This window comes from Indicator indicator, chromosome 7 (assembly GCF_027791375.1).
Source record: "Indicator indicator isolate 239-I01 chromosome 7, UM_Iind_1.1, whole genome shotgun sequence".
NCBI lineage: Eukaryota > Metazoa > Chordata > Aves > Piciformes > Indicatoridae > Indicator > Indicator indicator.
Window position 1 is genome coordinate 40,529,181 of NC_072016.1, and position 22,682 is coordinate 40,551,862.

The following is a 22,682-nucleotide window of genomic DNA, read 5'->3' on the forward strand; positions in this document are numbered from 1 at the left end:
TGTGGGGAGCTTCAGGCTGATTTTATTATGGAAAGGACTTTCTGTTAGCTATGCCTGGCATAAACTAAGGAAGATAACATCAAATGATGATGGAGCATTTGCATTTGTTCCCCTCTGGACCTCTTTTCAGACTAAAATCCAAATTACTTCGCTGCACTGGCCTGGAAATGCTTCCTGACAAATCCAGGCCAGCTTTGTGCATAACTGCAAAGCTCCAAGGGATTCCCTCTGATGAACTTTTCACATCTAAAAGAGCTGCACCAGACAAATAATCAAAACACTTTGGGCTCTCTCCTTGAATGACCACTGCTTTCTAGCAGACAGTCTTCTTTTTATAACAGCAATTAACAGCACTAATTCCTTTTAGCCTCACCTTCCACACAAGGTGGTCTTCTCCAGGTTTAAGCTGAGCCCTTCCCAGCACATCTCTATGCAATTACTAAGCCTTTGTTTAGCTGCTTCAAGTGCTAGCAACTGAAATCATAGAATCATAGAATGCTCTGGGTTGGAAGGGACCTCCAAAGCTCATCCACTCTGCACTCAGACCTCCACTAGATCAGGTTGCTCACAGCCCTCTCCAGCCTCCCCTTGAAGATCTCCAGGGATGAAGCCTCAACCACCTCCCTGGGCAACCTCTTGCAGTGTTCCAGCAGCCTCCTGCTGCAGAACTTGTTCCTCACATCCAATCTCCATCTGCTCTGCTCTACTTTGAAGCCTGGTCCTGTCTCTTCAGGCCTTTGCAAACAGTCTCTCTCCATCCTTCCTGTGGCCCCGTTCAGGAACTGGAAGGTCTCTATTACGTCTCCCCAGAGCCCTCTCCAGGCTGATCAGCCCAGCTCCGTCAGCCTGGAACAGGTTGCCTAGGGAGGCTGTGGCTGCCCCCTCCCTGGACGTGTTCAAGGCCTGGGCTGGTGGGAGGTGTCCCAGCCCATGGCAGGGGGTTGGAACTAGGATGGTCGTTAAAGTCCCTGAAGCGAGGGGCAGGCGACAGGAGGCCGCTCGGTTCCGCCTCTTGCTGCAGCAGCCGCGCAGTTGCCGCCATGGCGCCGAGCCGGGCAGGAGCTGCGCTGCGCCGCTGCGTCCTCCTCCTCCCGCCGCTGGTGCTTGCGGTGGCCGGAGCGGGGCTGAGCGGCTACTTCGGCACCAAGTCCCGCTACGAGGAGGTGAACCCGCACCTGCTGCGGGACCCTCTGTCGCTGGGTCCCGATGCTAACTCATCGCTGCCGCCCGCCGCCTGCACGCCGCTGCAGCTCCGCGCCGTGCTCCGGCACGGCACTCGCTACCCGACGGCCGGCCAGATCCGCCGGCTGGCCGAGCTGCACTCCCGCCTGCTCCGCCGCCAGCCCGCCGCCGCCTCCTCCTCCACCTCCTATTCTTCCTCCGCAGAAGCCTCCTGCCCCGTTGCCGCCGATCTGGCCGCCTGGCAGATGTGGTATGAGGAGAGCCTCGACGGGCGGCTGGCGCCGCAGGGCCGGCGCGACATGGAGTTCCTGGCCCGGCGCTTGGCCGCCCGCTTCCCTGCCCTCTTCGCCGCCCGCCGCCGGCTGGAGCTGGCCAGCAGCTCCAAGCACCGCTGCCTGCAGAGCAGTGCCGCCTTCCGCGAGGGGCTGGGCAGCGACGGTGAGCGCCGAGGTCCCCCCATAAACGCACACACTGAGGGAGCCCCGGCTCTGCTTTAGGGACTTTCGGTGGTGTTGAGGGGCAGAGGCGTCCCCCGGCCCGCTTTGCGGGAGCCCCACATACTCCCTCGGGTCCCCCGGCCGTCCCTGAAGGAGCCATACAAACTCCCTGCTTAGGGAGCCGCCGCGCCCTTCCTGAGGGGGTCCGCGGCGGCCCCCGCGCCGTCCCCACTGCCCCGGGGCAGAGGAAGGATGTAAGGCCGGCGCCACGTTCCCCATCCTCAGGCTGAGTGGGACCCTGCACCCCACCTCCCCCCGTCATGGGGACGCCGCTGTGGTGGCGGCACCGTCCCCAGGAGGGTGTCTGGCTGGCCGAGTCCCTGCACCCCTGGGGCCGGCGGCGCTTGCTCTGGCTGCGCCCTTGAGCGCCGCGTTTGCTTGCAGAGGTGGAGGTGGAAGTTAACGACCGGCTGATGCGCTTCTTCGATCACTGCGACAAGTTCGTAGCCTGGGTGGAAGAGAACGACGCGGCCGTGTGCCAGGTGGATGCCTTCAAAGAGGGGCCGGAGATGAGGAGGGTCCTGGCGAACGTGGCCAGCGCCTTGTGCTTGCCGGCGGAGGAGCTGAACGCAGGTAAGGAGATGCCTGTTGCGGGTGGCTGGCTGGGAGCAGCTGCCGGGAGGTGCAGCTGTGCGGAGGAGGCAATTGGAAACCTGCTGGAAGTTGCTGACGCAGCCTCTGATGAAGTGCATCAGGCTGTGGATGAACATTGGTGGGTGAGGAGTGGGAGGGAGTCAAAGGCTGCTCCGGGTTGGGCACCCAGGCACAACCCTTCCCTGTGCTGGCTTCTTGTGGTGCTGAGGAGTGCTTGACACCTGCAGCATGTAGGCAGCTGTGCAGCATTTGCTGTGAAATGCTTTTGTTTGTCTGGAATCCTAAAACTGTCAGGGCTGGAAGGGAGCTCAAGGCTCAGCCAGTCCCAACCCCCTGCCATGGGCAGGGACACCTCACACTCCAGCAGGTTGCTCACAGCCACCTCCAGCCTGGCTGCAAACACCTCCAGGGATGAGATTTCCACCACCTTCCTGGGCAACCTCTGCCAGGCTCTCACCACCCTCCTGGGCAAGAACTTCTTCCTCACATCCAATCTGAATTTCCCCATTTCTCATTTTGCTCCATCCTCCCCAGTCCTATCACTCCCTGGCACCCTCAAAAGTCCCTCCTCAGCTTTCTTGTAGCCCCCTTCAGATAGTGGGAGGTCCCCTGGTAGCAGTAGCAGTGCCCTGCGAGGAGCTTGCTGCCCCAAATTAGGATTCTCTGCAGTAATTCTGTTGCAGACTGCTTGGTTTTGGGGCTCAGCCTTTGGACTGGCAATTTATTTCTTGGGTAATGTTGTTTGCACTGCTGTGTGGTGATTGTGTGTCATTTTTAGAGGCAAGTGGTGAGCAAGATGATGTTTTTTTTTTACCTTTTGTCTGTTGTGGATTTATTGCAGACCTTGTCCAAGTGGCTTTTCTTACCTGCTCCTCTGAGTTGACTATAAAGAATGTGACCTCTCCCTGGTGTTCTCTCTTCAGTGAAGAAGATGCCAAGGTATGTGCTCAATGGGAGAGATACTTGAGAAGCCTCCAGAGATTCCTTAGTTGAGTCTCTCAGGTGTCAGTACTGGGATGACCTGCCTGAGGGCACAGAGGGCACTGCCAGCAGGTTTGCTGATGGCACCAAGCTGGGTACAGTGGCTGACACAGGCGGGTTGTGCTGCCATTCAGGCAGACCTGGACAGGCTGCAGAGCTGGGCAGGGAGAAGTTGAATGAAATTCAACAAGGGCAAGGGCAGAGTCTTGTACCTGGGAAATAACAACCCCAGGTATCAGTATAAGTTGGGGACTGACATGTTGGAGAGCAGTGAAGGGGAAAGGGCCCTGGGGGTGCTGGGGGATGGGAGGTTGCCCAGGAGCCAGCAATGTGCTCTGGTGGCCAAGAAGGCCAAGGGCAGCCTGGGCTGCATCAGAAGGGCTGTGGGGAGGAGGGCAGAGAGGTTCTGCTGCCCCTCTGCTCTGCCTGCTGAGGCCACAGCTGGAATCTTGTGTCCAGTTCTGGGCCCTTCAGGTCAGGAAGGACCTCAGGGAAGTGCTTGAGAGAGTCCATCCCAGAGCCCCAGAGCTGCTGCAGGCAGTGGAAGATCTTCCTCAGGAGGAGAGCCTGAGGGAGCTGAGGGCTCTGGAGCTTGGAGAGGAGGAGCCTGAGAGGTGACCTCCTTGCTGGGGATCAAGATGTGCAGGGGGAGTGCCCAGAGGCTGGAGCCAGGCTCTGCTGGGGGATGCCCAATTGCAGCATAAGGGGCAGTGGTGGAAGCTGAGCCATAGGAAGTTCCATGGGAAGAGGAGGGAAAAGTTTTTCCCTGTGAGGGTGCCAGAGCCCTGGAGCAGGCTGCCCAGGGGGGTTGTGGAGTCTCCCTCTGTGGAGATATTCCAACCCCACCTGGCTGTGCTCTGTGTGCCCTGCCCTGGGTGCCCTGCTCTGGCAGGGGTTGGAGTGGATGAGCTTTGGAGGTCCCTTCCAGCCCCAAAGATGCTCTTTGCACAGTCAGTTATTTGCCCTGTATTTTTCAACCAAATGGAGCACTGACTTGGTCTCCAAAGAGCTGTGGCTTAAATCAAGCAGCAAGGCTGAAATAACTTTCTTTATCCAGACCTGAGTGCTGGTACAGTTGTGGTTTATCCTGATTGGAAATTCTTTTCCTGCTGTGCTTAATTCATATTCCAGAATCCCAGCATGGAGGGGTTTGGAAGGGACTTCTGAGTATCATCCAGTCCAGGCCCCCTGCTAAAGCAGGTGGTATAAACATTTTATTGCTTTGGAATGCTCTGGATGTCTTTGTTTTGGTGTATGGTAATCTTGGAATCCTAGAATGGGTTGGGTTGGAAAGGACCTTAAAGCTCATCCAGTTCCAAGCCCCTGCCATGGGCAGGGATGCCTCCCACCAGCACAGGTTCCTCAAGGCCTCATCCAGCCTGGCCTTGAACACTGCCAAAATTGAAGCCTCCAAAGCTTCTCTGGGCAGCCTGTTCCTCATGGGGCATAATTTCTCCCTAATGTCCAATCTAAATCCAGCTTCTACCAGTTTGAAGCTGTCACCCCTCTTCCTGGCACTCCCAGCCACTGTCAAAAGTCTCTCCCCAGCTCTCCTGTAGTCCCCTTCAGGTACTGGAAGGCTGCTCTAAGGTCTTTCTGGAGCCTTCTCCAGGCTGAACAGCTCCAACTCTCCCAGCCTGTCCCCGCAGGAGAGGTTCTCCAGCCCTCTGATTGTCTTCATGATGCTCATAACAGTTCCAGGTCCTCCTTATGTTGGGGGCTCCAGAGCTGGGCTCAGTACTCCAGATGAGGTCTCACAAGAATGATCATAATCATACAGTTGAATGCCTTAGTTCCAGAGGACATCAAATGAGGTGTCCTAGGTCCTCTTAAGGGGCTTTTGGGGATTGTCAGATCTCTAAACCTCTAATGCCTGTTAATAAGACTAATAGAGCCCAGATCAATTAGACAGAGGTTGGCTCCTCTTCCACAGATTGCCTGATGTACCTGTTGATGTTCTTTAAGTTTCCCCCTGAGGAATGGTGGTGGTGGTGGAGGTGACCACTACATAGACTGGTGGCTGGCCAAAGGGTAGGCAGTGGAGTTGAGAGTAAATGCAGTCCTTTCAAAGAGGCTCACAGAGTCCAGGGCTCTGGACTGCTGCTGAGCCCTGTGCTGTTCAAGAGAGAAATCACAGAATCAGAGAACTGTCAGGGCTGGAAGGGAGCTCAAGGCTCAGCCAGTCCCAACCCCCTGCCATGGGCAGGGACACCTCACACTCCAGCAGGTTGCTCACAGCCACCTCCAGCCTGGCTGCAAACACCTCCAGGGATGAGGCTTCCACCACCTCCCTGGGCAACCTCTGCCAGGCTCTCACCACCCTCCTGCCCAACAACTTCTTCCTCACAGCCAATCTCCAGCTCCCCACTTCTACTTTTGTTCCATCCCCCCAAGTCCTATCACTCCCTGGCACTCTCAGAAGTTACTCCCCAGCTTTCTCGTAGCCCTCTTCAAATGCTGGAAGGCCACAAGAATATCTCCTGGGAGCCTTCTCCTCTCCAGCCTGCACACCCCATGATCTTGAGGGGCTGTGGCTCTGTCTTGCAGTGCTTCTGGGGAGCTGTGTTCCACTCTGAGTTTTCCACCTGCAGAGGTGCCCCGTGGCTCTAAGGAGGTCTCCTGGGAGCCTTCTCCTCTCCAGCCTGCACAACCCCAACTCTCTCAGTCTGCCCTCAGGGCAGAGCAGCTCCAGCCCTCTGCTCCTCCTCCTGGCCCTTCTTTGGACACCTTCCAGCACCTCCCTCTGGGGGGAGGTTTACTTCCCGAGTGCAGTAACAAAAGCTTGTGAGGTCTCCCTGCAGGTGCTGGAGTACCTGAATGACCTGAAGCAGTACTGGAAGAGAGGATATGGCTACGACATCAACAGTCGCTCCAGCTGCAACCTGTTCCAAGATATCTTCCAGCACCTGGACAAAGCAGTGGAAGAGAGCAAAAGGTAAACAAAAAGGTTTCTGTGCCTTGGCTACAAGGGTTTTTTTTTTTTTATGAAATGGATTTCATGTTGATTAGAAGTCGAGTACTTGCAAAGAGAGCACCAGGAGCAGAGTTTGAGCTCTAATGGAGAGAAGAGAACTTCTAATAGAGCTATGTTAATGTAAAGAGGGAGAGTGTGTGTGTGTGTATATAAAATTCCACTGATTCTCTTGTGCCCACCTAAAATATTTTCATCTTTTAATTGAACAGCTCCATGCAGAGCTTCAAGGGACAGCCAGCAGCTCTGCCTGCTAATGGGGTTCTCTTCCTGTAGAGGCCTTTGGGTTAGAACAGTGAGCTTTGGGTTCAAAATCTCCGTGTTAAAATTCATCTCTGGTGAAAATGGAAGGCTGTGGGTTGAAGGCATCTCCATCATCTTGGGCACAAATCAAGGCTGGGTGCAGAGTGGGTTGGGAGTAATCCTGAGGAAAAAAGAGCCTTGGGGGTGTTGGGTGCTGAGCAGCTGCCCAGGAGCCAGCAGTGCCCTCCTGCAGCCCTCAGGCAGCTGTGTGCTGGCTGCAGCCAGAGCAGTGTGGGCAGCAGGAGGGGATTCTGCCCCTTGGCTCTGCTCTGCTCAGACCTCACCTCCAATCCTGCCTCCAGCTCTGCTGTCCCCAGCAGAAGAAGGACACAGAGCTGTGGAGTGAGGCCAGAGGAGGCCACAAAGATGATCCCAGGGCTGGAGCAGCTCTGAGGTCAGGCTGAGGGAGCTGGGGGTGTGCAGCCTGGAAAAGAGAAGGCTCCAGGGGGACCTCAGGGCTGCTTGCCAGGACCTGAAGGGATCCTGCAGGAAGGCTGCAGAGAGACTTCTGCTGAGGGTGTCTAGAGCCAGGCCAAGGGGGAATGGTTTGAAGCTGAGAGGGTCAGAGTGGATTTTAAGTTCTCCAGTGTGAGGGTGGTGAAGACTCTGGAATAGGCTGCCAAGGGAGGTTGTAGGTGGCTCCTCCCTGGGGGTGTTTAAGTGCAGTTTGGATGAGGCCTTGAGCAGCAGAGACTAGTTGAGAGGTGTCCCTGCCCATGGCAGTGAGGTTGGAGCAGATTAGCACTTGAGGTCCCTTCCAGCATGAGCCATTCCCTGATGATCCATTCCTGATGTACTGAAGCATGGCAGTCTGACTTCCTGCAGGATTTGAGTCTTTCTGCTCCGATTAAAGCTGTTGAAATGTGATCTAAAAATGGCTAATGGCAGAACTATCTAAATGTGGGGGTTCTAGACCAGAACAGGCTGGTGCAGGGTCCAAGAGGCTGGAGCTGTAGCCTTGTGACAAACCTACTTCCTTCTAACAGGGGAAGGGCAGATGTCAAGCCACTGTAAGGACAGATAAAAGGTAATTTTGACCTGAAATGGTCATCAATGGCTTGAATTGCTGCTTGACTCGAAAGTCAATAATTCCACCAACCAGCCTGAGACCTTTATCTAGGAGATTTAGTTTCCCATCCTTGTGCTTTTACAGCAGAGCTGCAGTTTGGGGGGGAAAAAAACACTGCAGCTATAGAAAGATACTAAGCCTTCCAAGGAACTGTTAGTAGACTTGAAGATACAATAAGCAGGTGTCTTCAAAGGGTGGTGGTCTGTCTGATGAAGTGGTTTGTCTTCATCTAAGGCCATCATTTGCCAACAGTGTCAGTGGAAAAACAAATAGTAGTGGCACTCCATCCACTGGAGTCCTCCTAACAGTAAGCTGGGAGAAAGTGTTGAGCTGCTGGAAGGTAGGAAAGCTCTGCAGAGGGACCTGGCCAGGCTGCATCCATGGCTGAGGCCAATGGGATGAGGTTCAACAAGGCCAACAGCTGGGTCCTGCAGTTGGGTCACAACAACCCCAGGAAGGCTCCAGGCTGGGGGCAGAGGGGCTGGAAAGTGCCCAGCAGGAAAGGGCCTGGGGGTGCTGGGTGGCAGCAGCTGGAGAGGAGGCAGCAGTGCCCAGGTGGGCAAGAAGGGCAGCAGCAGCCTGGCCTGGAGCAGCAATGGTGTGGGCAGCAGGAGCAGGGCAGGGCTTGTGCCCTGTGCTGGGCACTGGGGAGGCCACAGCTTGAGTGCTGGCTTCAGCTCTGGGCCCTGAGTGCCAGAAGGACACTGAGGGCTGGAGCAGGTGCAGAGAAGGGCAAGAGAGCTGGGGAAGGGTCTGGAGAAGAGGGCTGGGGAGGGAGGAGCAGCTGAGGGAGCTGGGGGGGGTTGGGGTGGAGAAGAGGAGGCTGAGGGAGACCTCATTGCTCTCTACAGCTCCTGAGAGGAGGCTGCAGCCAGCTGGGGATTGTCCCAGGTGGCTCTGTCCACGGGATGAAGGATGCGGTCTGTGGGGCTGGCACCCAGTGCGGCATTGCCTGCAGCCAGGCAACGGCTAGCAGCAGCTCAGCTGGCTGCTGCCAATGGTGCTGGCAGTGTGCTCAGGCCAGTGGGTGCCAAGAACACCTGTGCTGGTTTGAGCTTTAACTGGAGTTAAAGATTCCTCTCCCTTTCCCTTTCCTGGTAAGGTAAAACAAAAAAATCAGGTAGGGGAAAGGAGAGGTAAAATTTGTAAAGGAAACGGTCTGGAATCGCTTTGGAAGTAAAAGAGGTGATTTTGTAACAAAATGTATGTATATAGCAATAACAGGGAGGGTTTACAAAGGGAAGGGAGAAGGATAAATAGGAAAATAGACAAACCCATGCCCAGAGGGCCTTGTGTTCATAGAATCAACCAGGTTGGAAGAGACCTCCAAGATCATCCAGTCCAACCAATCAACCCAGTCCTAAGCAAGCAACTAGGCCATGGCAATAAGTGCCTCATCCAGTCTCCTCTTGAACGTCTCCAGTGATGGTGACTCCACCACCTCCCTGGGCAGCACATTCCAATGTTCAATCACCCTCTCTGGGAAGAACTTCCTCCTAACACCCAGCCTATACCTCCCCTGGCACAACTTGAGACTGTGTCCCCTTGTTCTGCTGCTGGTTGCCTGGGAGCAGAGCCCAATCTCCACCTGCTTACAACCTCCCTTCAGGTAGTTGTAGACAGCAATGAGGTCTCCCCTGAGCCTCCTCTTCTCCAGGCTAAACACCTCCAGCTCCCTCAGCCTCTCCTCATAGGGTTTGTGCTCCAGACCCCTCCCCAGCTTCCTTGCCCTTCTCTAGACACGTTCCAGTACCTCAACATCTCTCTTGAATTGAGGAGCCCAGAACTGGACACAGCACTCAAGGTGTGGCCTGACCAGTGCTGAGTACAGGGGGAGAATAACCTCCCTTGTCCTGCTGGCTACACTACTCCTGATACAGGCCAGGATGCCATTGGCTCTCCTGGGCACACTGCTGGCTCATGTTCAGCCTGCTATCACCCAGCACCCCCAGGTCCCTCTCTGTCTGGCTGCTCTCCAGCCACTCTGTCCGCAGCCTGGATGCACGTGGATTCAGTTCTTTAGAAAGCGTGGAAGCAGCTTGGACAGTAGGCCCCCAGCATGTGGGCAACGCAGGAAGCAGCAGCAGATGAGCTCTGGAGCGGCTGGGGTCCGAAGCGCGGTGCTGGGGTCCCCGGTTCGATCCCAGGCATGGCAGATCTTTTGGCAGCGTGGTGCGTGGGGTACAGACGAGCATGGGTGCTTGGTTACCAAAACAACCCCTGCCCGGCATTTGTCACAGTGAATACTGATCCCGTGGGCAAACTCTGCAAACAGCATCATCAACCAGTGCTGTGGTGTTTTACCCAATGTAGTAGGAGCATACAGAGTAAACAAGGCAAGCACGAGTAAGTGGTGTGAACTTTGTTTCCCACAGAGGTGGCAGCCATGCCCAGGCAGGTTGGTTACCTGGACTTGCTAGCACCTTGTCTCTTTGTTAATTGGGTGCCAAAATCTCCCCCTGGCTCCAGAAGGGAGGGGGAAGAAGGGGTTTGAGCAAAACATGTAGGGAGATGTCCTGGCAATATTTGGGACATAATTGTGGACAGAAGCATCACTCACCACAAGGTGAATGCAAGGTGCAAGGCCTGGGGGTAGTTGTTGCCTGTTAGGACTGGTTCTTCAGATGCTACTCAGGCAGCATTTGGCTCTCATTGCTGTCTGGGTGAGCACAAGGCAAGCTGCCTGCCTTCTTGGCTGGTTTAAGTACTGTCCCAAGACAGTTAATGCCCTTTGGTAACACAGAACCCTGATAACTGCACCTATGGGATGGGGCATATCCAAACCTGGCCAGGGGCACACACAGTTCACAGCTGTGTCCCAAAGTTAATTACTCCTGGTACATGTTTATCTGGAGCCCAGGAAGTGTCCAGGAATGCACATTGACAGGTGCTTAACTCATTGTCAGGGTTAGGGCATGTTTTGGGTTTGACCCTTCAGGGCACCCATGTAGATGTGGTTCAGTGGTGGCCTTGGCAATGTTGGGGTAATGGTTGGACTGGATGATGCCCAGAGGTCCCTCCCAACCCCGCCATGCTGGGGTTCTGGCATTATACTTCACAGATTATTGTTTTCAAGCCTGGTTAGTCTCAAAAGCTCCTTCCAATCCTCTTAAGCAGCAATAATTGATCTGCTCTGTCTCCAGGGTGTTGGAGGCATGAAGCAGGCTGCCCAGAGAGGTTGTGGAATCTCCTTGTGTGGAGAGCTTCCAACCCCCCTTGGCCACTGTGCTCCTGGGCAAGCTGCTGTGGGTGCCCTGCTGGAGCAGGAGGTTGGACTGGATGATGCTCAGAGGTCCCTTCCAACCCCACCATGCTGGGTTTCTGTGTCCATGCACAGCCCTGAGTCTGTTTCTTGTTTGCAGTGCCAATGTTCAGGTCTAGCTGCAGCCTAACCATGCTTCGTGCAGTTCCTTGCAGTTGATGTCAGAGTTGATGTCCTTAAGTTAGGACTAACCTGGAGGAAGCTGGGATGCTTCAAAAGAAGCATCATAGACTGCAGTTCCTACAGTGGGAATTTTTTCACTGGAGTGAGCCAAGCTCCAGGTGTGCTGCTTGGGGCCCTGGCTGCTGGCAGCAGTGCCGTTGGTCACTGTCTTGGTGTCAAAGCAAAGGGCTTTTGCTCACCCCCTCCCCTTGGCTTCTCTTTTTCAGTTCCAAGCCCATCTCTTCACCTCTGATTGTGCAAGTTGGACATGCAGAGACCCTTCAGCCCCTGCTGGCTCTCATGGGGTTCTTCAAAGACTCTGAGCCTCTGCAGGCCAACAACTACGTCAGGCAGCTGCAGCGCAGGTTCCGCAGCGGCCGCATCGTGCCCTACGCAGCCAACCTGATCTTTGTGCTCTACCACTGCGAGCAGGGGAAGACCTCTGAGGAGGAGTACCAAGTGCAGATGCTGCTGAATGAGAAGCTGATGGTGTTCCACCACTCCAATGAAACCATCTCCACTTACTCTGCCCTCAAGGAGCATTACAAGGACCTGTTGGAAAACTGCCACTTCCAAGAGGAGTGTGAGCTACCCAAAACGAACATGACTGCGGTGGATGAGCTGTGAGGATGAGCTGTTCAGTTGGACACAGCCTGGCAACAAGCACTTGGGGTGATTTGCTGCTGCTTGACCTTGGAGGTGGGCTGGGTTGTGTCTGTTAGCTCAGAGGGGTCTGGCTGGGTGTTTGCAGTGAGCACCCAGTGCAGGAGGGAGCCTATCTCTATCTTTGTGGTACAACAAAGTCCTTTCCTTGGCCATTCCTCTTGGATGGATTTAAGAGCTGAGCCAGCTTCTGTTTTCTCAGAGCTTGGAGGTGCTTGGGCCTCTTTTGTGCTGCCTCTTTTGTTTAGCTTTGCTTTTCCAGCATCAAGCATGAAATAATTCAACCCTGTGAGCTGCTTTTACTCTTTTCCCTGAGCTTCCAGGAAGGAGGGGATATGACATCTTCCTTCCCAGCTGCCCAACTTCTGCCTGGACAGCACCATGGGAACATCTCTTCGTTGGGCAGGAGCAGCTGCAGTGTTCTTGCAGGCAGTGTCTGCCTCAGAAGGGGCCAGGACTTAAAGTCATCATGTAGCAAGGTAGCTTGCAGGGGAAGCTGTGGAAAGTAGTCAAGAAAAGAAGTGAGGAAGTGGAAAGCAGCCACTCTGCTTCTGAGGTGCTCTAGGAGGTGCACCAGGGCTTCTCTGAAGCAGGCTGGTGTGTCCTGTCACTTGGCACCATCAATTCTAGCTGGGAAAGGCTTAGGCTAGGGCATCCATGTTGGGCTGTGCTACAGCTATGGACATCTTGGTCCTCTCCAGGAGGACAGCTGGAAGGGACCTCTCCAGCTTCCTGCTTGAAAGGAGGTTGTGGCTAACCCTAAATCCAGGCAGATTTGGGAGTGTGAAAAGAATCTGTGTGAGGCCTGAGTTCTGCTGGCTTTAAGGCAGTGACCATGGTGTCACTTTGGCCTTCTGTGCTTGTGCCACCTTGTTCAGAGAGTCATGGAATGGGTTGGGTTGGAAGGAAGCCATGGAATTTGTTAATGCAAAGACCTCCCTAATGGAAAAGGCCTCTCAGATCAAGTCCAAGACCTCCCTAGTGGAAAAAGCCTCCAAGATCAAGTCCAACCATTAACCCAAACCTCTGAAGTGTGGTTTGCTATGTGAAATGGTTAAAGCCTAATTAATTTTCCTGGCTAATTAACTTTTTTCCCTTTTGATAAGTGCTGCTGTAATCCAGGCTGCTTCCAAATACACTTGGCAGACTGCTGTGCTTGGTGTCTCTGGTTGTTTACAGTCTTCCTGTGGCATGGTGGTGAAGCTAAAATGCCTTCATTAGCCTTTGACTCTCTTTTTTTTCACAGAATTCCAGGTTGGGAGGGACCTGCAGACTCTTCTGGTCCAACCCTTCCAGGTGCCAGCGCAGCTGAGAGGAGCTGGCCCAGCACCCTGCCAAGCTGAGCCTTAAAGCTGCCCAGTGCAGGGCACTCCACTGCTGCCCTTGGAGCTGATTCCAGTGTCCAGCTCTGCTCATGGCAAACATTTCCTTCTGCAGTCCAAGGGGAATGCCCCAGCAGGAACTGGTTCCCTGCACCCCTTGTCTGCTCCTAGTAGCACTCCTTGTACAGAGGGAGTCTCCACGCTCCCTTGCTGTGCTGGTCCAGGGTGAGAAGGCCTCTCCTCAGCCTTTTCTTCTCAATGCTGAACCAACCCAGGTCTCTCATCCTTCCCTCTCATGGCAGAGGGCTGCCAAGCCTCTGAATGACAGCTGGAGGCTCTTGGTCAAGCTCCTGAGTGGTTTTCTGCTGAGCCCAGAGATGCTGCAGTCAAGCAGCAACAGCTCTCCTCCCTGCTCAGTCCCAGGAGGTGATCCTGGAGGCTTTCTGGTCACTCCCTGTGTTGCTTCTTCACTTCATGTCATCTGGGGAACTGCCATTTCCAGGCAGCTTGGAGATTTGATTCTCCGTGGTGCTGGCACAAGCTTTGATCCCAAGCTGGATGTTCTCAGTGTGCCCTGCAGGGGCAGCAGATGCCTTCTGAGCCAGCCCACCGGAAGGAAAAGAGCTGGGCTTTCAAAATTGGTGTGGTGGGGTCAAAATTGCCCCCCCCAACATTAAATTGCCAGAGCAGCTCAGCTGGAAAGCAGATGGAGCTGCATTGACAAGCACAACTCCAATCTACAATGAAATGCAGTGGATATATATGAAATAGACAACATTTACAAGTGATAAACAGCACGAGAACCCCCCTGGCCAAAAACCAGGGGAGCTAACAGCTTCCCCTTCCCTGCCCTCTTCCCTCTGCCCCCCTGGATACAAAGGGACACAAGAAAGAGCAGAGAATTGTTTTGTTAGTACTTGAGAGACTGAGAGCCCTGGGGCTGTTTAGTCTGGAGAAGAGAAGACTGAGAGGGGATCTGATCAATGTCTATCAATAGCTGAGGGGTGGGTGTCAAGTGGAGGGGGCCAGGCTCTGTTGGGTGGTTCACAGTGATAAGACAAGGAACTTGGTTTAAACTTGAACAGAGAAGATTTCAGCTCAACACGAGGAGAAACTTCTTTCCAGTGAGGGTGACAGAGCCCTGGAACAGGCTGCCCAGGGGGGTTGTGGAGTCTCCTTCTCTGGAGACTTTCCAACCCCACCTGGATGCATTCCTGTGCAGACTACCCTAAGTGCTGCTGCTCTGGCAGGGGGGTTGGACCTGATGATCTCTCGAGGTCCCTTCCAACCTCTGATGTACTGTGAGACTTAGCCAAAACAAAGAACACAGCCAAGGTCAGGAAAGAGCCAGCAGAAGCCAGAGCCTATTATCTGCTTAGAGCAAGGAAGTGAAAGGAGAAAGAAAGTTAAACCTACACAAGCAGCTTATGTTTGTAATCTATCCCATGGGATTGTTTGGAATTTAGCATTATCGTCCTTCTTACATCCAGTGGTGATTTATTTACATTCTACCACTTTCTGTTCAAGATCTGTGGAAAATGTTAAAGGGACAGCCTAAAACTACCACAATCCACCCCTTCTAAACAATCCCATTGTTTGCTAATGCTCTCCATCTACTCTAAAACAGCTAATGGTACCTGATACCATCGTCTGGAGGTACTCAAGACCCACCTGGATGAGTTCCTGTGTGATCTGGTATAGGTGATCCTGCTCTGGCAGTGGGGTTGGACTGGATGATCTCTCAAGGTCTTTTCCACCCCCTAACATTCTGTGATTCTTTAATAACAGGAACTTTATCACCTTCTACCTTTCGTAACCTCTTGAGGTCCCTTCCAACCTCTGATATACTGTAACAAATCTGACTGAGCAGGTCCAGCTCCATTCACTGAACCTCTACTATTCACCAACCAGGCTGCTTGTGCTAAATGTTTCTCCCAGTTTTTCAAAGCCTCACCCCCATGGCTTTGAGAGTGGTTTTCAGCAAACCTTTGTGGCGTTCGATCTTCCCTGCAGCTGGTGCAGAGTAGGGGCTGTGGAGTATCCACTCCATGCCCTGCTCTTTGGCCCAGTTCCTTACAAGATTGTTCTTGAAATGAGTTCTGTTGTCTGACTCAGTCCTCCTGTTGGCTCCTGTTGATCAGCACCCCCAGGTCCCTTTCTGCCAGCAGCTTCCCAGCCACATGCCCCCAGGCCTTGCTCTGGGTCCTGTGCTAGGCACTATTGCTGAGAGCCCTGCAAAGCACCCGAGGACCAAACAGGTCACTCGTATCAGCCCAGATCTGACCCAGAATCATGCAGGCAGCTGTCCCTTTCATAGGATCATGGTGGGCTACCTTTGGTCCCTCATAAAGGGTCATTTCCATACCTGCTGATTCTGACATCACAGAATCCTAGAATGGTTCAGCTTGGAAGGGAGCTCAAGGCTCAGCCAGTCCCAACCCCCTGCCATGGGCAGGGACACCTCACACTCCAGCAGGTTGCTCACAGCCACATCCAGCCTGGCTGCAAACACCTCCAGGTTTTTAAGACAGAGGCCTCTACTTGAAATCTTTCTTCTGCCTATGGCCACACATTTTTCAGGGCTCCTCTGCTTTGCCTTCAGTTCAAGCACTGCTGACCCAGCTCTGTCATTGTGGCTCCACAGCTGCCCTCAGCTATTTCTGGGCTCTCCCACAAACTTCCTATATAAATAACCATTAGGTAGCAGATCAGAATAGATTCCTTCCTTACACAAGCCCAGCATGGTGGGGGCTGGAAGGGACCTATGGATGTCACCTAGTCCCAGCCCCCTGCTCCAGCAGGGCACTCACAGCAGCTTGCCCAGGAGCACAATGCCCAGGGGAGGTTTGGAAGCTCTCCAGACAAAGAGACTCTACAACCTCTCTGGGCAGCCTGCTCCAGGACTCCAGCACCCTCACAGTGAAGAACTGTTCCCTTCTGCTTTCCCTTCTTCCTTTGGAGTCCAGAGCCAGGTCCAAGCTCAGTGGCCAGCTCCATGGAGAGCAGAGAACTGAAAGAATTTTGTTGACTCCTGATGTCTCCTTTCCCTCTCAGGAAACACCTCTTTGGAGCTGTTGGTTTCTGAATCCTCACAGGTCCTCTCTGTGGTTACCAGCCCAGTTTTCCTTTCAGCTAAAAATAAACTGCTCTGAGGCCTTGCAATCAGGAGCTGCTCACCAGGGGTGACCTTCCCTGTCACTTGAAAGGGATTCCAGGGAATGAATGAGCTCTTCTTCAGACCATGGGCAGCTTGACTCTGCTGCTCCCACAACCAAGTGCCAGCACAGGCTTAAGTGTCACAGAATCACAGAAGGGAAGGGAGCTCCAGAGCTCATCCAGTCCAACCCCCCCCTGCCAGAGCAGGGCACACAGAACACATCCAGGGGGGTTGGAAAAGCTCCAGAGGAGACTCCACAACCTCTCTGGGCAGCCTGCTCCAGGCTCCAGCACCCTCCCAGGGACAAAGTTTTCCCTCCTCTTCCCCTGGCACCTCCTCTGCTCCAGCTTGCCCCCAGTGCCCCTTGGCCTGGCCTTGGCCTGGCTCCAGCCCTGCACATCTTGATCCCCAGCCATGAGGGCAGCCCTCAGGCTCCTCTGCTCCAAGCTCCAAGCCCTCAGCTCCATCCGCCTGGCCTCACAGGAGATGTTCCACTGCCTGCAGCAGCTCTGGGGCTCTGGGATGGACTCTCTCAAGCACTTCCCTGAGGTCCTTCCTGACCTGAGGGGCCCAGAACTGGACACAATATTGCAGGACAGAGTAGAAGGGGAGGAGGGCACTGAGCACTTTCATCTGCAAGAAGAGAAACTATCAACATTGCCAAGCTACCCAAGGGCAGACCTCCAACCCTGGCTGGAATCATCAAAGCTTTGGCAAAGCTGTTTTTTTCTCATGCAAAATGCATAAGGGCTTAAAACCAGAACAGTGTGATAGTGGCAGATGCAGACAGCATTTCAGAGGGTCCCAAGGCATCATTTGGGCTGGAAGGGACCTCTGGGCATCACCCAGTCCCACCTCGCTGCCAAAGCAGGGCACCCACAGCAGCTTGCCCAGCAGCACAATGCCCAGGGGGGGTTGGAAGCTCTCCACAACCTCTCTGGGCAGCCTTCTCCAGCCCTCCAGCACCCTCACCCCAAACAACTTTCTGCTCCTGCTCAGCTCCAACCTCCTGCCTTCCACTTTCTGCCCCTTGGCCTGGCCCTGGGCACCACTCAGCAGAGCCTGGCCCCAGCCTCTTGCCCCCTCCCCACAGCTCCTTTAGCTCTTGCTGAGCATTGCTCAGCTGCCCTCTGGGGCTGCTCTTCTCCAGGCTCTCAGCCCCAGGCCTCTCAGCAGCTTTGCAGCCTGTCCTGGACTCTCTCCAGCACTTCCCTGTCTCTGGAACTGGGGAGCCCAGAATTGGAGGTAGGACTCCAGCTGTGGCCTGACCAGGTGTTGCATTTAGGGAATGCTCAGTTTGGTAGGAGATGAATCCCCTTGGGTTCTGCCTGGTCCTCAGAGATCATAGGGGCTCAGGGTGGCTGCACTTCTCTCTACACAACTATGCCAGCTGTGGGTACTGTGGGCCCCACAGCAGGTGCCCCAGCAGCCTGTCTGCTGCAGGTCATTTACATGCAACACACAGAGATGGTTTGGGTGGCTGCTGATCAGCTCACTGAGCACCAGGGTGCCTCTGGAGCTCCAACCCAGGACTGCACTCACACAGGAGGTGGCCAAACCCATCTGTCCTGGCCCTTGGGCATCCAGCTCTTGCTGCCCTGCCAGTGAGATATGAAATTGGGGCCATGTGTAGCTCAGTATCTGTGACTGTGCAGAGGGTGGGGGTGGGAGTGCAGCCAAGCCATGGGTGCTGGTGGTCAGCCAGTTGTCTCTTTATCCCTTGCACAGGACATTTCTTGGGCTGTGTTGCATTTCCTCCTTCAGCACTGCTGCAGGTGATAAGAAGAAGAAGAAGGCAGTGCTGGGTTTCTGTTTTACCCCTGCCATTCTGCCCAGTGCCATGGCAGCAGAGGGCACCAGGTCTCCACTAGTCCCTGTGCTTGCTCTGGGCACCATATGCTTAACAGCAATGCATTTTCCCCATTATTCTATGCTTCCATCACTAGGGCAGAGCAGAAGGAGAGGAGAACTTCCCTCCACCTGCTGACCACACTCTTCTTAGTGCACCCCAGGAGACCATTTGCCTTCCTGGCCACGAGGGCACATTGCTGCCTCATGGGGAGCTTGTTGTCCACCAGCACTCCCAGCTCATAGAATCACGGAATGTTCTGGGTTGGAAGGGAGCTCCAAAGCTCATCCAGTCCAACTGCTCTGCACTCAGCAGGGACATCCTCCACTAGATCAGGTTGCCCAGAGTCCTGTCCAGCCTCACCTTGAAGATCTCCAGGTATGGAGCCTCAACCCCCTCCCTGGGCAACCTGTTCCAGTGTCTCCCCACCCTCACTGTGTAGAACTTCCTCCTGATGTCCAACCTAAAACTTCACTGCTCCATTTTCAAACCATTGCCCCTCAGCCTATCCCTACAGGCCTTTGGGAACAGTCCCTCTGCAGCCTTCTTGTAGCCCCTTCAGGTATAGGAAGGCTGCTCTAAGGTCTCCCTGGAGCCTTCTCTTCTCCACCCAGCTCCCTCAACTCCCTTCATAGCAGAGGTTCTCCAGCCCTCTGATCAGCTCTCTCAACCCTCTCCATCAGCTCCAGGTCCTTCCTGTGCTGAGGGCTCCATATCAGGCCCCAGTCCTGCAGGTGAGGTCTCCCCAGAGCAGAGCAGAGCAGAGGGGCAGGATCCTCTCTCTTCAGCTCTGCCCACACTGCTTTGGATGCAGCCCAGGCTGCCCTTGGCCTTCTGTGCTGCCAGTGCCCATTGCTGGCTCCTGCCCAGCTTCTCCCCCACCCCCAGCACCCCCAAGTCCTTCTCTGCAGGGCTGCTCTCAATCTCATCACCCCCAGCCTGGATTGATATTGAGGCTTGCCCTGTCCCAGGTGCAGGACCTTGCCCTTGGCCTTACTGAACCTCCTGAGGTTCTCCTCAGCCACCCCTGCAGCCTGGAAGGCTTGGCAGAGAATCCCTGGGCTGATCTCAGCTGTAAAAGGAACATACCTAGAATGCTGTGTTGAGCTGCACACTAATGGGCCCAGCACAACCCTGGGCTGTTGTTTTCCCAGGCCTGGCATTTTAAAGGTCATGCAAACAGGCTTCTAGTTTGACTTTGCAACACATGGAAGTGAGATCACAGAATCCTGGAATGCTTTGGCTTGGGAGGCACCTCAAGGATCATCCAGTTCCAATCCCCCTGCCATGGGCAGGGACACTTCACACTAGATCTCAGCACTGTGTTTGATACTTACCTGCATCCAGCTTCCTCTGCCAGCAGAGGGGAAGCAGCAATGCTGTGCAAGGCCCTGTCCCACAGGCCACCAACAGTGTCAGAAGCAGTGAAGGGACTTTGTCCTCCAGGCTGCACACAGCTGACAGGGAAGCCCCAGCAGAACCACTGAGTGTGTTGCCTCTCAGGTGACATTCATTTGTGGCCAGCTGCCATGCCTGCTGCTAGGGAAGAAGAGATGACAAACCCAGCTCTTTATTATAGTTTCATCTTTGTGAGACACACAACCCCAAACCCTCCCTGTCAGCAATTTTTGCTCTATCCCCTAAAAGGTTCCCATTATGCCTGGTCAGAAGTAACTTTCCCCAGCACAGGGGGTTGAGCCAAAGCCTTCAGCAAGTTTGCATGCTGGGCTCTTTCCCATCCCAAGGACACCAGGGAACAGGGCAAGGAGCTCTGCACAACATCACTGGGGGACAGCTGAGTCACTCCACTCCAGCTGAACATGGACAGCACAGAACTTTAAACCTCAAACTACTTATTTATACTCCTAAACTTTTTTCCCCCTTTCTCTTTCAGCTTTAAAGGCTTTGCCTACCTTTACTGTTGGAGCCTTAGCAGGTAACTCTTCCTTTTGGTGATTGATGAGGTGGAAGGCAGAGGAGAGGGACACACTTTGCATCAGAATGTCACTGAATACATCACAGAAAGTGTTCATTCAGGGAGAACTCCGAACTGTATAAACAACACCTTGACTGCCTAGGCAGGGGGTAAAGTACCTGAGCTTTCTGTGTATAAAGCAGAGGTCTTCCCAGGAGATGCTGTGAGCCACAAGCTAAGCCACTTTTCTTCAGACTTGAGGTGGTTTTGTTAACCTCAATCGCTGCTTAGCCTGCAGGTAACTCCTTTTCCTACAAGCTGAGCAGAGTTCAGTAGCAAGGGTGTTCTTGAAAGCAAGTATCAGCCTGCCAGTACCTGAAGGGGGCTGCAAGAGGGCTGCAGAGGGACTGTTCCCAAAGGCCTGCAGGGACAGGACCAGGGATAAGTGTTTGAAATTAGAGAAGAAGAGATTTAGGTTGGATGTTAGGAGGAAGTTCTTTAACATGAGGCTGCTGGAACACTGCAACAGGTTGCCCAGGGAGGTGGTTGAGGCTCTGTCCCTGGAGATCTTCAAGGGGAGGCTGGAGAGGGCTGTGGACAACCTGATCTAGTGGAGGATGTCCCTGCTGAGTGCAGAGGGCTTGGACTGGATGACCTCTGGAGGCCCCTTCCAACCCAGAGCATTCTATGATGCTATCATCAGCACTGGGGATGTTTTTCCTAAGCTGTTGCCCAAGCTGTTGTATAATCAGATGCATCACCAGCCTGCTCAGGCTTTTCCACAGGATGCCTCTTTTCATGCTTTGCCTTTCTAAGCCTTTCCAGCTGTTCTGGGTAGGTCATTACAATGCTGTCATGCCCTGCTGCCAGCGATGCCAGCGGGATGTGAGGATTGAGGTAGATGAGAAGCTCAACATGAGTCACCAGTGTGCACTTGGCAGCCCAGAAAGCCAACCAGGTGGCTGAGGCCCCATCCCTGGAGATATTGAAGGTGAGGCCACTACAGAGTGGCCTCTGTCTCTGGTTGACAACACATCCATGCAAGAAATTCAGTCTTCAGTCTTGCAGCTCCAGGGAAAGCAAACTGCAATACTGTGAATGGTGGAGCTGGGGCTCCAGATTTCCAAACATCCTGTGGAAACAACAAGACCTGGGCCCTGAAGATAGGCTTCAGACTCTTCTGAGTCAGTGAGGCTGGGGTGACACTGGAACAGGTGTCCAAGGGAGGCTGTGGCTGCCCCCTCCATGTTCAAGGTGTTCAAGACCAGGTTGGATGAGGCCTTGAGCAAGCTGGGCTGGTGGGAGGTGTCCCTGCCCATGGCAGGGGCTTGGAACTAGTGTGAGGGTGCTGGAGGCCTTTGTCTTTTTTTCTGAGCACCACTGGAAATAGTCTAGTCCCGTTCTCTTGATCCCCAACCCTTTTTCTCAGCAGGGATAGGATCCTGCTGCTCTCTGATTGCTCTGGAAATGATGAATTTGTCATCAGTGACTGAAAGCCTCAGAAGTTTGTCCTGCAGACATCCAATTGCTTCTAAATTTCTTCCCCAGTGCCACTCCTGAGAGGAGATAGATGTGCATGCACCATGTTGGGAGGAGGTTCTCCTCCCCCTCTACTCAGCCCTGTTAGTTAGACCACACCTGCAATCCTGTGTCCCGTTCTGGGCTCCCCAGTTCAAGAGGGACAGGGAACTGCTGGAGGGAGTCCAGCAGAGGCTCCAAGGATGCTGAAGGGCCTGGAACATCTGTGTGAGGAGGAAAGGCTGAGAGCCCTGAGGCTGTTGAGCCTGGAGAGGAGAAAGTTGAGAGGGGAACTGATCAGTGCCTACAGATGTCTGAAGGGTGGCTGCCAGGAGGCTGGGGCCAGGCTCTGCTCAGTGGTGCCCAGGGACAGGACAAGGTACAGTGGGTACAAGCTGCAACCCAGGAGGTTCCACCTCAACAGGAGGAGAAACTTGGAACTGGAACAGGTTGCCCATGGAGGCTGTGGCTGCCCTCTCCCTGGAGGTGTTCAGGGCCAGGCTGGATGAGGCCTTGAGCAGCCTGTGCTGGTGGGAGGTATCCCTGCCCATGGTAGGGGGTTGGCACTGGATGAGCTTTAAGATCCCTTCCAGCCCAAACCGTTTTGTGTGTCTATGAACGAGGGCACAGACTTGAACATGAGAAGTTCCACCTGAACATGGGGAGGAATTTCTTGACTTTGAGGGTGGCAGAGCCCTGGAGCAGGCTGCCCAGAGAGGTGGTGGAGCCTCCACCTCTGGAGACTTTCAAAACCTTCCTGTTCCTGCCTGACCTTCCCTAGGTGAACCTGCCTCAGACTCCATGGAGGTCCCTTCCAACCCCTACCATCTGTGATTCTGTGAAGGAGGGATGAGGACTGGGGTCTTTAGCATCATGAGGGACCATGAATGGGTCCAAAAGGCTTTTTTCTCCCCCAGGGAAGGCCGGGCTGAGGGGAGCTGTGCCCTCGGTCTGGCAGGAGCCCGCTGGAGGCAGGCACAAGAAGGGGACAGGAACCGGGGGCGTTAACGTTATGAAGAGCCACAGATGGGTCAGAAAGGCAGGGCTTTAACACAGGAGCGCAGCCGCCAGGAGACAGCAGGCCGTCCTGAGGGGAATCAGCGCGGCCCCGGGGACGCCCATCGCCGCTCTCGAAGCCGAGCCGTGCCGGGCCTGGGCGCGGCTCCTGCGGCGAGGGGCAGGCGACAGGAGGCCGCTCGGCTCCGCCTCTTCCTGCGGCAGCCGCGCAGTTGCCGCC

General features: G+C 54.4%; 1 protein-coding gene across 1 annotated transcript; it reads left to right on the forward strand.

Annotated features, from left to right (window-relative positions):
- The first annotated feature begins 1,040 nt into the window (after window positions 1-1,040).
- LOC128968095 (multiple inositol polyphosphate phosphatase 1-like) lies at window positions 1,041-12,284 on the forward strand. Its single transcript, XM_054382421.1, has 5 exons — window positions 1,041-1,620; window positions 2,064-2,252; window positions 3,115-3,212; window positions 6,056-6,189; window positions 11,249-12,284. The coding sequence occupies exons 1-5, from the start codon at window positions 1,041-1,043 to the stop codon at window positions 11,646-11,648; spliced, it is 1,401 nt and encodes a 466-aa protein (XP_054238396.1). The 3' UTR covers window positions 11,649-12,284.
- The last annotated feature ends 10,398 nt before the right edge of the window (window positions 12,285-22,682 follow it).